The sequence below is a fragment of the Astyanax mexicanus genome, chromosome 8 (genome assembly GCF_023375975.1).
Source record: "Astyanax mexicanus isolate ESR-SI-001 chromosome 8, AstMex3_surface, whole genome shotgun sequence".
Lineage (NCBI taxonomy): Eukaryota > Metazoa > Chordata > Actinopteri > Characiformes > Acestrorhamphidae > Astyanax > Astyanax mexicanus.
Window position 1 is genome coordinate 13,182,417 of NC_064415.1, and position 16,039 is coordinate 13,198,455.

The window sequence follows — 16,039 nt, forward strand, 5'->3', positions numbered from 1 at the left end:
CTTATTACCAGAAAAAAACCCTCCTATTATTCTCGCAGTAATATAATGTTTATAAATGTGATGTTCTTACCTTTCAGAGAGAGATGATAAAATTAAGCAGCTCGAGAAAGAAAAAGGAACCTGTGATCCCAAATGTAAGATAAATATTTACTTGTATAAAAGTTAAATCTTTAACAGAAAACATTTTTTCAGCATTTATTCATCATTAAGATCTTCACTGTTTTGCAAAAATCAAGAAAAAACAAAACCTTTGAGATCAGTCATCATGACTGTAATTTATACTTTAAAAGATTTTACACAGCCATGAAAAAACTGTTACATGAGGAAAACTCTTCATTATATTTATTAATCTGGATAATTATAAAGCTGAACATGCATGGTGTTTAACGATCGTTTTAAGAAGATGACATGCCTCTTGAATTTGTTTAATAAAATATACCATTTTATAAAATTGCAGCGCAGAATGTGGATGAAATCTGTTGTGCTGTGGGCTGGAAGTACTTCAGTGGAAAGTGCTACTTCTTTTCTGGTGATACGAAGACCTGGATTGCTAGTAGAGATGAGTGTTTGGCTGCAGGAGGAGACTTGGTGATTATCAGCAGCCTAGAGGAACTGGTATGATCATCACATATTATATCAGTGATTTCAGAAAACTCACTGACTGAAATCAGGCTGTTTCAATCAGTTACAGGTTTACAGTTGATAATAACAGATAAACATTCTGCTCACCCCTATAGATACAGTAAAAATATTACTACTATTGCTGCTACTGCTTTTACTATTATCTATTATTACTATACTATTACCAGCACAGCTATTACTATCACTACAGCCACCGATACTACTGTATTTACTACTACTACTATTATTTCTGCTAGTGTCGTCTTTTTATTCCATACAGTCTTAAAGGATCAGGATATTTCTGTTACAGGACTTTCTTAAAAGGTCAAAGCCTGGTTCTGGTCGAGAGCACTACTGGATCGGTCTGTCTGATGCTGTGAAGGAAGGAGACTGGCGCTGGTTAGACGGAACTAAACTCAATAATACACCAAGGTACATTTCAGACACTACTGATCTACTCTGAGTTTTATATGTGAATCTTTAATATAAAGCTCTAGATCCTCAGTTCAGATCTTTAGTATGGTTTTGAAAGTGTCTCACTGTCTGAAGAGTAAGATGGTTTTCTTCTTCTCTTGTTCTTCAGATACTGGAAGGTACCTGAACCTGATAACTGGAAAGGGGGGAACAACGAGTATCCTGAAGGAGAAAACTGCTCTGATATGGAGATATCATCTAGCCATTTCTCTTTATATGATAGACTCTGTGATGAACAGATTGTAAATCTCAAACGTGTCTGTGAAGCAAAAGTGTCAAAATAATCAAATGAATTTACTAATCTTACAGTAAAATGAAGGCTCCATAACTATTCTTTTCATCATGTTATTATATTACAGCTAATTAATATTTGCAGCATTTTGTCTCTGTCAGATAAAAACCTTGTATTTCCATTTGTTCTGTGTTTCATTTTTTACATAATGTAAATATGACAGTTATTCTCTATATCATGTCACAGAATGGACCAATAGATATGCTTCAGAAATAATTGGAATTAAATCATAAATATACTGTAAATATGTGTACACTGAATCCTACAAAAGGTTAATACCTCTTTCCCTTTTTTCCAGTAAAGTTAACATTTTGTTTTTTGTGTGAAATTAAAACCTACATTAATGTCCTTGTATGTAACAAATTAAATTATCATCCAAAGAAAAGAGCTCCCACCAAGTTCTCCCACTTTTTACAGTTTAATTCTTAGTCATTTCATTTTATTTATAACTGGAAGGGATCATGTTGTTCTTTGACATCAGTGTCTCTACATTATTGTGAACCAATCAATAAGTCATGTGATCTTCTAGTCAGTGGATTAAGTGTCAAATATATCATAATGTTCTTGTTTGGTTGGTTTAGGATCTGTATCTAAAATAGCTGGATTAATTTAGTCATTATTAGATAGTAAAATGCTCAGTACTAAAGTGAGTATTGTGTACAGTCAGGTTTTGCATAGACACTTTTACTTCAGCTCTACTCTCATCTTTACTCTGCTTTGTCAGTATCTGTCAGCTCAGCTGTAATAAAATCAAATTAAAAAGTAAAATAGTTTTCTGCAGCTTATTTCCAGTGATCTACAAAAAAAAAAAAACACTGAAGATCACAGTGCAGTAAACTAATGGTTAAAAAATAAAAAGAATATTGCACATGTGTAAATCTGCCTAGAACAGCTTTTCACAAACTGTGCAAGACTAGTGCAGACTAGTTAGAGAGGCCACCAAGACCTCCATAACTAATCTAATGAAGTTAAAAGCTTCACTTTTTTTCAGAGATGGGACAGACTCTCATTAAGACAACTGTTATCAGGGTTCTCCATCTGGCAAAGATTTATGAAACTATGGCAAAGAGAATTAAGGGTGTTTTCACTCTAGCCTATTTTTTTGGATGTGGGAACAAAAAATGCCAGAGAGCAGTCCAGAGGTCAGATCTCTTGTCTTTCTGAAATCAGTGGTCAGTGGTGATAAACGCTCATCTCACGCAGGTCTGCATGGAAAAAAAAATCTTCTCATACCAGAATGGCTGCAGATTCGAAAGAGCTTCTGCATGGTGAAATTAATGCATTCATCCAAGAAGAGCTGTTTATTTTAATCCAATAAAATGATAATAACAAGCAGCAAACTTTAATGAACCTGCACTGTAAAAAGTATACATACATTGAGGGGGGTTTTAAGGGTTCCTTATTTTGAAATCCCTTAAGCTGGTTTGAGGAACTTTCAAGAAAATGTTCCTTAAAACATCTTAAGCTTTCTTGAAGGTTTCCCAAACCACCTTAAGGGTTCCTCCATAGTTTTAATGTACACTTTCATTATTTACAGTGCACACCCAGTAAAATAATGCATGGAATTGATCAATCAACCCTCAGTTTAGGATATGGATTTATGGAATAATGAGTCCCTTCACCAAACACATCCAGAATAGTTCCTGGGGGTTGACTAATTTATATATTATTATAATGTACAAATGTACCACAGATTTTCCAGATGTTTTGGATTAGCTATTTTTTTTATATATATTTTTTGTTTTAGATGAAGCTTGTAGGTGCGCAATCACAGTTACAGAGCTGTTGCGTGTTCATTTAGGTCAGTGTTTAGTCTTAAGATTGTGCAGTGATGACCACAAGCATCATCAGATAAATGAGGAAGTAGAGCAGTATTCTCACTGACAACTAAGACAGTCAGTCCTCCAGCCATTATCTCTCCTTTCCTAATATAAAACATTCACTCTCAACCCAACCAGAACCATGGAGGATAGTGAGCATGCCGAGGGCAATGGTGAGTTTTACAATAATCTGTATTTTATTGTATTTTTTTTATAGACTTTTTTTATTACGTGTCCTATTATTTAACAGGAAGTGATTCACTTTTTTGTTGGTTGTGTATGTAGGCATTATTATGAGACTACTGCATTTCTGATGATAATAATATAATATTAACATCATTTCTATTCACATATATGTTCATTATTACCTGACATTTTAGTTCATGCTTTTGAGTTTAATGTCACAACCAATTTGGAAATCAGTTTCAAATTTTTATCTTTAAGGAAGTGTGGTGTGACTGTGATGTCAAAGGGTTTGGGTGGGGCAGGGTGGGTAATATTGTGGCTTTTGAACATTGAAATATGTGGGAACATGTAGGACTGTAAATGGGGGTCTCTGAGAGCTTTGGGCTGGGGTTGAATTGTGTCCTGCTGTGGGCTTAAAGACCTCACCCTTCCGCTAGAGTTAAAGACAGGTGAGGGATGGTTGTGGGTAGCGAAAACTTAAGTCATGAACACAGAAAATTTAGATATGCCTTAGAGATATACACAGGAAATACTGGCTTTGCTGTGTTTTGCTGTCCACTCTATCAGACTTAGAAGGCAATGTAGTGATAAAGGTCTGAGACAGTGCTAGGGCACAGCTAGATTTGAGCCATAAGCTGTGTTGTCATTAGTTATTAGTGTCTTTGCCCAATAATATAAAAGGATGGATTACTGAACATTAATTCAAACATGGCTGGGTGCTTTCCTGCATCTGAATACTATCTGAGTAAGCAACATTTCTTACATTTCAGACACAGATATAGGATTTTAGATTGCGATTATTGGGAGCTGCAGACATGTTCTTCCTCCCAAAATGCAATTATTCCCTGTCTCTATTTGTCTTGTAAATCTATTTTTTGAGATTTGATGTTTTATAATTTGAAAATTGTGGTAAGGACTGTTATTGTAAGGTCTGTACTGTAGATGGCACTATAAGACAATGCTGATTATGAGAACAGATATTTTAATGCATCCATAATCCACAGCATCTTAATAAACAATCTAGCATCTGCATATTCAATCCCGTTCATCTGACTGTTTGATTAGTTATTGTACACTAATATATACAGTATATATGAGTTAATGTATTGAATTTGAAGGGTTCTCTGAGTTTCAGAATGCACAGATGTTTGAAAGAAATCTCTTTTGTTTTGAGTTTAGGTCAGAAGTTCCAGCAGCTCATGTATTTCCAGGTGAAAGGTGAGAAGTGGTTGTTGAAGCTGAAGCTGCTGATTCTGGCTGTTCTCTGTGTTCTTCTTGGAGCGTTCCTCGTGGCTTATAAAGTGCAAGGTCAGTCTCTAACACTCACTGCAAAGACAACAGCAAAATTATCTAAACATTAAATGTGAAAGTAACTTTTTTACTAGCCTATTTACTCTCACTACAGTATTAGAGTTTAGTTTAGAAATAAACCTGAATAAAATTGATAAAAGTCAGTTATGAACTGAAACCCATTCACAGAACCAGTGCCTAGGCCAGGTTCACACTGCAGCACTTTAGGCCAAATTATTCAGTTGCCGACTGTTTTTCAAAATTGCTGAAAAAAAAAAAACTCAGGTTAGAAGCAAATTAACGGTCAACAACTCTTAATCTGGGAGTGTGATAGATTATGTGAGGTTTTTCACTCCTGGGCTTTACCTCAAATCTGGTGGCCAAACCTGCAACTTGTATTTGTTGTATTCTTTTAAACGTTAAGCTCATACTTTGGAGCAGAGCATGAAAATCTCCTGTCTGAGCACAATCTTACTTCAAAGTATTACTCTATGAAACTTGCAGGTGTGTGCAAATAAAAAATAATTTAAATATGGAATCTGCAAAAGAATATAGAAATATTTGACAGTGCAGTGATTTCCATATATGTCTATACCTTTGACCTTGTTGTATAAGTGTCTCTTATTCTTTTATATTTATATATTTTTGCTGTAGTTGCTGTAACTTTTGGAAAGGAGAGTAACATAATTTCAATCCTCTGTATGGCCTGTACATATGCAGTATTGAAAATAAAACTACTTGACTATATTTTATTGAGATTTTAAGTGACAGTCCAACACAAAGTAGCACTTAATTGTAAAGTGGAATGAAAATGATGCATGGTTTTCAAAATGTAATCAAATAAAATGCTGAAAGTGTGAAGTATTTAGCCCTTTTTACTCTGAAACCCCTACATAAAATCCAGTGCAGTCAATTGCCTTCAACAGTCACTTAATTAGTTAATAAAGTCAAGCTGTGTGTGATTTAGTCTCAGAATAAATACACCTGTTCTGTGAAGGCCTCAGTGGTTTGTTAGAGAACACTAGTGAACAAACAGCATCATGAAGACCAAAGAATTCACCAGACAGGTCAGAGATAAAGTTGTGTAGAAGTTTAAAGCAGGGCTATGTTATAAAAACATATCTCAAGCTTTAAGCATCTCATATCTCAAGCTTTAAGCATCTCAAAGCACTGTTCTGTGATCCTCAAATGAATGAAAAAGTATTCTACACCTGCAATCCTACCAAGACATGGCCATGGTTTACTCAAACTGACAGATTAAGCAAGAAGAGCACTAGTCAAAGAAGCAGCCAAGTAGTCCATTGTTACTCTGGAGGAGCTGCAGAAATCCACAACTCAGGTGGGAGAAATCTGTCTATAATCTCTAACTGTATGTCGTGCCTTCCACATATCCAGACAGACCAAGTCTCCCTGAAGCTGCGGGAGTCTCCCGCATTTCGGTAGTGGCTCCCTGATGCCCGCGAGTCACATATAATCTCCTGGAATTCAGAACGAACTCAAACGCGCACACAGGCGACAGACTTTTTTTTCTCTAATCGCGTGTGGGAAGGAGAGAGAGAAAACAGAGAGGGTTCTGATTGGCCTGTTCTCTGCAAAGAGTCTGTGAGATAGCCAATCAGTTTTTAGTGTGTGCGGGCAGTGTTTTTCCCCCCTCCCGGACGGGATTTGTTTAGTGAGTGAGAGAAAGCAGATCACGGCCGAGGCAGGGAAAGCAGAAAAAAGAAATAATATAAAACTCATTTCACCTCTGAATACTCTAAACTTAATTAAAAAAAGTAAAATTAATTAAAATAAAAGTAAAGTTTCATTATCCTTTGATGTGTGTGCAAGTGTTTTTTTGTTCGTTTTTTTTGTGGGGGAGGGGGGGGGGGTTAATCTCCCTGAAATCAACTTTTGCAACTTGGGATGTCTGCATATCTGATCTTTATAGAATTGCGGCCAGATAAAAAAACAATGCTGAAAAAAAGATTTAGAAGTGGCAGTTTGTCACAAAACATGTAGAAATTACAGCAAACACAAGGTGCTGAGATGAGACCAAAGTTTAACATGCACAAAGCTGCTCAAGACATACCCCAAAAGACCAGCAGCTGTAATTTAAGTGAAAAGTACACATCTTTTCTGAATTATACAGACAGTGATTTGAGTATTTGGTGTCAGGAGGTAAGGTATTTCTGTAAGATTATGCATTTCTTTTTAATTGTGAAGACTGTGGATTTTCTGATCTTCTGTTTTTGCCCCCAGATGTCCTTGGTAAAAATTCACCAGACGAAAAGTTTGTTTCAGGTTAGTGTCAGAATCTGCAACCATGGAATGACATGAAATAAAACATCCAGGCTTTTGAATTCCAAAGTAAAGCACCCCCTTTGAATGTTAGATGACCTAAATGATAACACCCCTCACACAGATTCTCAGCCCCTGCAAAAAAACCCTGCAAACAGTAATTTCTATTTTTGTTTGTATGAAAGTAAATGTTTGTAAAAATACACTCATCGTCATCCAAGAAATTGTTGCACCCAGAAGGAAGTGTTAAATTGCAATGTTATTGAAAAGAATGATGAAGGTTACCAAAAACATACACCTCTTCAAATTTATTTAGCTACCAATACAGACATAGTGTGTGATGCATAAAAATCGCAACATGCCAGACATCTCAAAATGGAGTTGTAGAGGCTCCTAATGGTGTCCTGCAAAAATCCATCCCAGCAGTACATGTCATTTTGAACAGGAAAAAAGAAAGAATTGACTGTGAATGAGCAGAAGTTCTCTACAAAAAATGGAGTCTCCACCGGTGGAGAGTTCAAACTTGTGTAGTCTATATTAAGAAACGGCCCTAGTGAACACACGCCAACACATAACTCTAAATGTTTTGGAACATCAAACCAATTTAAATATTAGTAAAAGACAACACAGGCAAACAAAAATGCTATTTTTAAATTAAGGTGCTTATTATTTAAAAAAAAATCAAACCTACATGGCCCTGTGTGAAAAAGTGATTACCCCCTAAACCTAATAGCTGGTTGAGCCACCCTGAGCAGCAACAACTGCAACCAAGCGTTTGCGATAACTTGCAATGAGTCTTTTACAGCGTTGTGGAGGAATTTCGACCCACTCATCTTTACAGAGTTGTTGTAATTCAGCAACATTGGAGGGTTTTTAAGGTCATGCCACAGCATCTCAATCACATTTAGGTCAGGACTTTGACTCGGCCATTCCAAAGTCTTCATTTAGTTTTTCTTCATCCATTTAGAGGTGGACTTGCTGGTGTGTTTTGGATCATTGTCCTGCTGCAGAACCCAAGTTCGTTTCAGCTTGAGATCACAAACAGATGGTTGGAGATTCTCCTTCAGGATCTTTTGGTAGACAGCAGAATTCATAGTTCCATTTATCACAGCAAGTCTTCCAGGCCCTGACGCAACAAAACAGCCCCAAACCATCACACTACCACCACCATGTTTTACTGTTGGTATGATGTTCTTTTTCTGGAATGCAGTGTTTCTTTTACACCAAACCGGCCACTCCTGGGAAGATTCACCACTGTTCCATGTCTTCATCATTTGTGGACAATGGCTCTCACTGTGGTTCGCTGGATTCCTAAAGCTTTTGAAATGGCTTTATAACCCTTTTCAGACTGATAGAACTCAATTACTTTCTTTCTCAATTGTTCCTGAATTTCTTTGGATCTCTGCATGATGTGTAGCTTTTAAGGATCTTCTGGTGGACTTCACTTTGTCAGGCAGGTCCTATTTTAGTGATGTCTTGATTGAGAACAGGTGTGGCAATAATCAGGCCTGGCTGTGCCCAGAGACAGTGTACTCAGGTGTCAGAAACCACAGTGACGGTATGTTTTAACAAGGGGGCAATCACTTTTTTACCCTGAAAATGTTTTTTCTATGCTGCATTGTTAATCATTACAATTATAAAAATATTACAAATCATTCCCAATCCACATTATTACTTAAGTCAGAGCGGTAGATGTTCTGCACTGTTACTGGGTTTGATGAAGCTGCTCATCATTGAGTGAATCAAGAGATCAAGCTGATCTTATTAGAAGTCCTCGCTGCTCCCGTTCTGCCTTTAGCTCTGCTAACTTTCCACTGCTTTCTTTAATAACTACACTAATAACACACTACTGTACTTTTACTTTCAGTACATTAATAACCCAATACTCCAACCACTGAGACACCACTGCTGTAATGCTGTACATTTTATAAACTTCAGATTTTTTGATTTGATAAAAGTATAGGCTGATGATTTGAACTTACTCAGTTTTGTTAAAATTTGCTGTAATTAATGACTTTCTGACTTATCAGAAAAAGGTAAAATAATAAATCCTGTGATCCCAAATGTAAGATAAATAGTTACTTGTATAAAAGTTAAATCTTTAACAGAAAACACTTTTTCAGCATTTATTCATCATTAAGATCTTCACTGTTTTGCAAAACTAAAGAAATAACAAAACCTTTGAGATTTCACACTGCTGTGGAAGAATTGTTACAATGAGGAATTTATTATATGGATAACTTTTTAAAATAAAGCTAAAAAGCTTAATTCCTATATTATGTTTAATAATAGTTTTAAGAAGATGACATGCCTCTTGAATGTGTTTAATAAAATATAACATTTTATAAAATTGCAGCGCAGAATGTGGATGAAGTCTGTTGTGCTGTGGGCTGGAAGTACTTCAGTGGAAAGTGCTACTTCTTTTCTGATGATACGAACACCTGGACTGCTAGTAGAGATGAGTGTTTGGCTGCAGGAGGAGACTTGGTGATTATCAGCAGTATAGAGGAACTGGTATGATCATCACATATTATATCAGTGATTTCAGAAAAGTCACTGACTGAAATCAGGCTGTTTCAATCAGTTACAGGTTTACAGTTGATAATAACAGATAAACATTCTGCTCACCCCTATAGATACAGTAAAAATATTACTACTATTGCTGCTACTGCTTTTACTATTATCTATTATTACTATACTATCACCACCACAGCTATTACTATCACTACAGCTACTGATACTACTGCATTTACTACTACTACTATTATTTCTGCTAGTGTCGTCTTTTTATTCTATACAGTCTTAAAGGATCAGGATATTTCTGTTACAGGACTTTCTTAAAAGGTCAAAGCCTGGTCCTGGTCCAGATCACTACTGGGTCGGTCTGTCTGATGCTGTGAAGGAAGGAGACTGGCGCTGGTTAGACGGAACTAAACTCAATAATACACCACGGTACATTTCAGACACTACTGACCTACTCTGAGTTTTATATGTGAATCTTTAATATAAAGTTCTAGATCCTCAGTTCAGAGCTTTAGTATGGTTTTGAAAGTGTCTCACTGTCTGAAGAGTAAGATGGTTTTCTTCTCCTGTTGTTCTTCAGATACTGGAAGGGAATTGAACCTGATAACTGGAAAGGGAAGAACAACGAGTATACTGAAGGAGAAGACTGCTCTAATATGGAGATATCATCTAGCCGTTTCTCTTTATGGGATGGACTCTGTGATGTACAGATTGCAATACACAAACGTGTCTGTGAAGCAAAAGTGTCAAAATAATCAAATGAATTTACTAATTTTACAGTAAAATGAAGGCTCCATAACTATTCTTTTCATCATGTTATTATATTACAGCTAATTAATTACTGCAGCATTTTGTCTCTGTCAGATAAAAACCTTGTATTTCCATTTGTTCTGTGTTTAATTTTTTTTTACATAATGTAAATCTGACATTTATTCATTAGATCATTTAAAATGAAATGGAATCATGAATAAATAAAATCATAAATATAAATATGTGTACACTGAATTCTACAGGAGGTTAATATTTTTTCCCTCTGTTTCAGTAAAGTTACCATTTTGGAGATACAAGGTTTTTGCGTGAAATGAAAACCTACATTAATGTCCTTGTATGTAACAAATGACACGATCATCCAAAGAAAAGAGCTCCCACCAAGTTCTCCCGCTATTAACAGTTTAATTCTCAGTCATTTCATTTTATTTATAACTGGAAGTGATCATGCTGTCCTTTGGCATCAGTGTCTCAACATTATTGTGAACCAATCAATAAGTCATGTGATCTTAAGTGTCAAATACATCATAATGTACTTGTTTGGTTGTTTTAGGATCTGTATCCATCTTAAATAGCTGATAAATGATGTCATTATTAGATAATAAAATTCTTAGGACTAAAGTGAGTATTTTGTACAGTCAGGTTTTGCATAGACACTTTTACTTCAGCTCTACTCTCATCTTTTTTAAGTATTTGGTAACACTTTACTTGGATGGTCCATTTGATGGCCTCTTTTATGCTTAACATTCAACTACATGTCTATTAAATGCAAATGAACTGAAAGGTGAAAGTAAATGATTCTCTATTGAATGTAACCCTACATTCAACTTTAACCCAAACACTAATCTTAATATTTTAGGATTGGGTTCAGGGTTAGATTTTAAGCTTAGGTTAAGGTTAAGGTTAGGGTTAGGTGTAGGGTTCGATTTTATGGTTGATTAAGGGTTAAGGTTAGGGTTAGGTTCTATTTTGAATCATTTACATTCAACATATGGTTAAGTTACATTTAATGGACATTCAATTCAGTGTTAATTGAATGTCAGTTGAGCATCAACAAGGCCATGAAATAGACCATCCAAGTAAAGTGTTACCAAGTATGTTTATAAATAGAATAAAAAATTAATATAGATTTATTTAATAATATCACAGTAAAGTGGGGGGTCATGAAATGAAGGCTCGAAAATGATCTACATACATAAATATGTATTAAATTAATAAAACAAGAAACTGAAAGAAACAAAAACCAGATACAGAAACAGCACAAGCAGGCTGAATAAACTATCAAAGAACACTTACACAACAACACAAACAAGACCAGACAAAGGAAGACTGAAACACAGGGGCTGTGTATATACACTGTGTATATGTACAGTTCATACACAGACACAGACAAGGAACACCTGGAGCAGATAACTTCTCTGATGCTACCCTTTTTTGAAAAACAAAGTTTTTGTTGTGACAGAGGCAGTTTATATTAACATTAATGTTATATAACAAATCATGATTATTCATTATCAAGCGAGAAATCAGAAGGATCTTAAGCTATTTGATATTTCACTTTCTATCATGTCATTTCAACTGTGTAAGTGTTATTGATCATGCTGTCCCCTGAATTGGTGTGTTTGGTTGTTTAAGTATACATTTTGATAATACAAAAATACCTGGATAAATGATTATGGATGGATTATTATTATTATTATTATTATTATTATTATTATTATTATTATTATTATTATTATTATGCATTATCAGTTTCTTTCATCTTACTTATGGACATGTAATGGAATGTATCATTTTCTCAGTACGATAAAATAAAATACAAATAGAATTTATTGTAAAAAAAATGTATAAGCTCCTGTATAGAGTGTTTTGTATGGTGATAAAAAAACTATGGGAATTCTCTCTCTCTCTCTCTCTCTCTCTCTCTCAAACAATTCATGTTTGTATAATGTAATAGTGCATTTTAAACTGTGCTTCTAATGAAAAGGGTTTTTGTTAAATAAAAATATTGGTTCATGTTGAATAAATGTGATTGTCTATAAAGTATATTCCTGCTTTGATGAGTTTTTGATTCACCTTGAAAGGTGATTGGTCATTCTGGTATTGATATTGAGTAAGATAGACAGATAGAGAGATGGACAGACAGACCGATAGATTACTGCTTTTACTGTCTTTTAAAACCTCACATCTAGAATAAATAATCAAACAATAATAACTACTAAATTAATGTATTTAAAATAATAAATAATAATTTAATGTGTTGTGTTTATCTCAGATCTGCATGAATTATGTGATCAAAGAAATCTTAGACCAAACTACAGTTACAAAACTTTTTCAGCAGGTAGTTCTCTAGGTAGTGAGCCCAGTCCTCCTGAAGGAGGCGGTAGTGTTTTACTTTTACACTACAGACAGCGTGAGATCCAGTATATAGATATAGAGTTATTTCTGCTCAGGTTCAATATATGCACTTATAATCAAATAAATATTTGCAAAAATATTTTATCCAGGAGGAAACGTAATGCAAAAAACTGCATCAACTGTTTTAATGCATCTTGGCATGTTCTCCTCCACCAGTCTTACACACTGCTTTCTGTCAGGGTGCAGCAAGGAAGGACAAGGAGAGCGGACGCAAATGCCAGGATATTTATTGAAAAAATAAACAAAGACGAAAATGAACAAATAACAACTGAAACGAAACTGAAAACAAGAAACACGGGGAGCATAGGAAACAGAGACACAACCATAACAGACTTAATAAGTACAAGGACCGACACGGGAGAAAGGGAACACGGACTATAAATAGAGGAGCACACACACGGGAAACAGGAAACACCTGGGACTGAGGGGCGGAGTTACATATGTACACAGGTGAGGGCAAGAAACACTAATGCTGTGAGCGACATAGCTCCCTACTCCCTCATTAGTGTTGCGCTATTTAGGGAGATACTAATAAGTTCACTAAGTAGTGGTAAAACAGGAGTGAATGGGCTCCTTGCACTCACGGCTCTGACACATTTCCGTTTTCAAATAATACGGCTCGGACGTTTCCGGTTGTATTGTTTACATTCGCCTGTATAGGCAAAACGTACATTTTTTACTAGCGAGAGGTCAAAATGAGTATCCAGCGTGAAGTTTTCAAGCCGTTTTCAGCACTGCTGTGTTCCTTTTTGCCCGGCGTCGACTAAGTTTTATGGAAGCTTTAGGCTTTCATAGCTTCCCTGCTCAGAGTGATTTAATAAACAGCGGCTAATGAACATCAGTTGGCACCACTTTACCATTTCGCTGTATGAAAGGTCTGTAGCAAACATTTAATACCAGACTACCTGGTTAAACCAAAAACGTCAGAAGCTTGGAGACGACTGGCAAAGCATGCAGTGCCACTGCTTGGAATAATTGGAATATGGAATAATTAACGTGACAGCACCCAGGCTCCACGTGTTTGGGATAGGAGATCAGCTAAAGGTACTTGCCTGAATGATCCACCACCTAGCATTTTTATTATAGTTAGATATTATTATTATTCTTATTATAGCTGGCATTTTTATTATTATTATTATTATTATAGCTAGATATTATTATTATTATCATTATTATAGCTAGCATTATTATTATTATAGCTAGCATTTGTATTCTTATTTTTTACTATTATTATAGCTAGCATTTTTATTATTATAGCTAGCATTATTATTATTATAGCTAGATATTATTATTACAGCTGGCATTTTTATTATAATTATAGCTAGATATTATTATTATTATTATTATTATTATTATTATAGCTGGCATTTTTATTATTATTATAGCTAGATATTGTTATCAGTATTATTATTATAGCTAGCATTGTTATTATTATTATAGCTAGCATTTGTATTCTTATTTTTTACTATTATTATAGCTAGCATTATTATTATTATTCTTATAGCTAGATATTATTATTTTTACTATTATTATTATTGCTAGATATTATTATTTTTACTATTATTATTATTATTATTATTATTATAGCTAGATATTATTTTCATTATTATTATTATTATTATTATTATTATTATAGATAGCATTTGTATAATTATTTTTATAATCATTATAGTTAGAATTATTATTATTACTAGCATTTTATTAGACTTCCATTTGATAACAGAAGAAACTAACAACTATCAGTAATGCACCTAGCAAGCTACTTAGCTATACTAGCTAATGCTGAGCTGTGTGGGCTAACGTAAAATATAAGAAAAAAATCTTCGTAGTTGTGTAGGTATGAAGATGCATATAGTTTAAAGCCTCTAGCTTTCTAGTGGTAGGCTTTACTGGTCTCCTCGACGTTGAGGTTAATTTTTAGAAGCTCTTGTAAACACCAGCTGAAAATACTGCCATAGCGAGTGTATTAGAAAATCCAAACAGGAAACGCTCGAGCAGCACTGATGAGAATGCGGAAGTAGTTGTGCAAAGAGCGCATTCGGACACTAGCTCATCATTATCATGCGCCAGCACCGGTCGCATAAACACACACAGGTGAGAGAGGGGTTGAGCCGCGTTTAAAACTCCGTAAACACACTGAACTGAGCTCTGAATTAAAGATAGTGAAGCTCTGAGTTGATCATGAAGTCATTTATCTGCCCGTTATATTTACGCTGTTTAAAAGATGATCCTCACATTACTGAACTACATGAAGAAACCTGAAATTAACAGCGCACACCGGCTCGGGTGTTGCCAGATTGGGTGGTTTCATGCCAAAAGTCGAGTTGTGTCTGAAATTCTCTGGAGGAAACGCTGTGCTAAGAGTTTTGGATTTGAACTCATCAGTGCGGTAGTTAGTTAGTTAGTTATAAATCTAACCTGGCAGAGACAGAGCTTTTAGTCCTGCTGATTTGAAGCTGTGTTTATGCTTGTTATTATATATGCGTATTTCTTTCTTTCATTGCTTGCAAGCTTATTTTTATGTACTATACTTCTTTTTTTGGTTCGTGTGTCATATACCATAAAACACAGAATACAAACATGCAGATAAACATTTAAATATTGTTTTCTTGTAATTAGTGATATTTAAAATATTTAAGGTTGGAATAAACCCTGTAATATTGTTAATATGACGAACATCAACTGTTTGGGTGGTTTTCTCAGTATTTTGGCAGATTTTAAACACGTTTTACCCAGTGAATTGGTTTTATCTGAATCCCACTGTAACAATCTGGCAACCCTGGTGGTTCGCTGTCCGCTCCGTTTCTTCGGCTGTCTGTTGCTTAGTAGCGAGACCCGCAATGCATTTTTGGACACATTCAGCTCTCTTAGTAACAGGCCCCCAGCTTTTCCCTTCCAAAACGTGCCACCAGAAGTGTGCTGCTGAGGAATGAGAGGACCATTTGAGCAAAGCTATCCATTCACTTCCATTCATTTTGGGGTTTCTTTGAACCAATAATAAATGTATTTCCAAGCCGTTTTCGATTTTGACACGGCCCATGTTCTTTTCTACAAAGAACGGATTTCCTGCAATTTGATCCATAAGATTAAAAATCTGTTCATAGCTTTAGAAAATAACATGTTTATACAACTATGCTAACGATGATGTAAAAAGACAGCGACCCAAAATACCGTGTTGTAATGTTTGGAGAAGTTGCTCCTCTTAATTTAAAAGTACAGAGCTGATTGAATTAGAGCAGGGTCAAAGTAACCTCTTATTATGCAAATATAATACTACTACTATCAGTTATAGTACATTGTAGATAGTAGGATAGTAGTAAATAGAAGTGAGATAGACTATGAGAATTATAATGTATAGATATAACTG

The 16,039-nt window shown here is 35.1% G+C and overlaps 1 protein-coding gene across 17 annotated transcripts in view; it reads left to right on the forward strand.

Moving 5' to 3' along the window:
- Positions 1-10,285, forward strand: part of LOC103045501 (asialoglycoprotein receptor 2) — a 31,335-nt gene extending 21,050 nt beyond the window's left edge. For 4 of the 17 annotated variants that reach the window (XM_049482204.1, XM_049482206.1, XM_049482207.1 and 1 more), the window contains 4 exons: positions 78-134; positions 458-615; positions 932-1,053; positions 1,205-2,166. In XM_049482204.1, the coding sequence (XP_049338161.1) occupies positions 78-134; positions 458-615; positions 932-1,053; positions 1,205-1,379 (512 nt within the window). In that variant the 3' untranslated portion in view covers positions 1,380-2,166. Of the gene's footprint in view, positions 1-77; positions 135-457; positions 616-931; positions 1,054-1,204; positions 2,170-9,319; positions 9,478-9,793; positions 9,916-10,066 lie in introns of those variants that run through there. The other 13 variants (XM_049482216.1, XM_049482205.1, XM_049482211.1 and 10 more) reach the window with 10 other exon arrangements.
- The last annotated feature ends 5,754 nt before the right edge of the window (positions 10,286-16,039 follow it).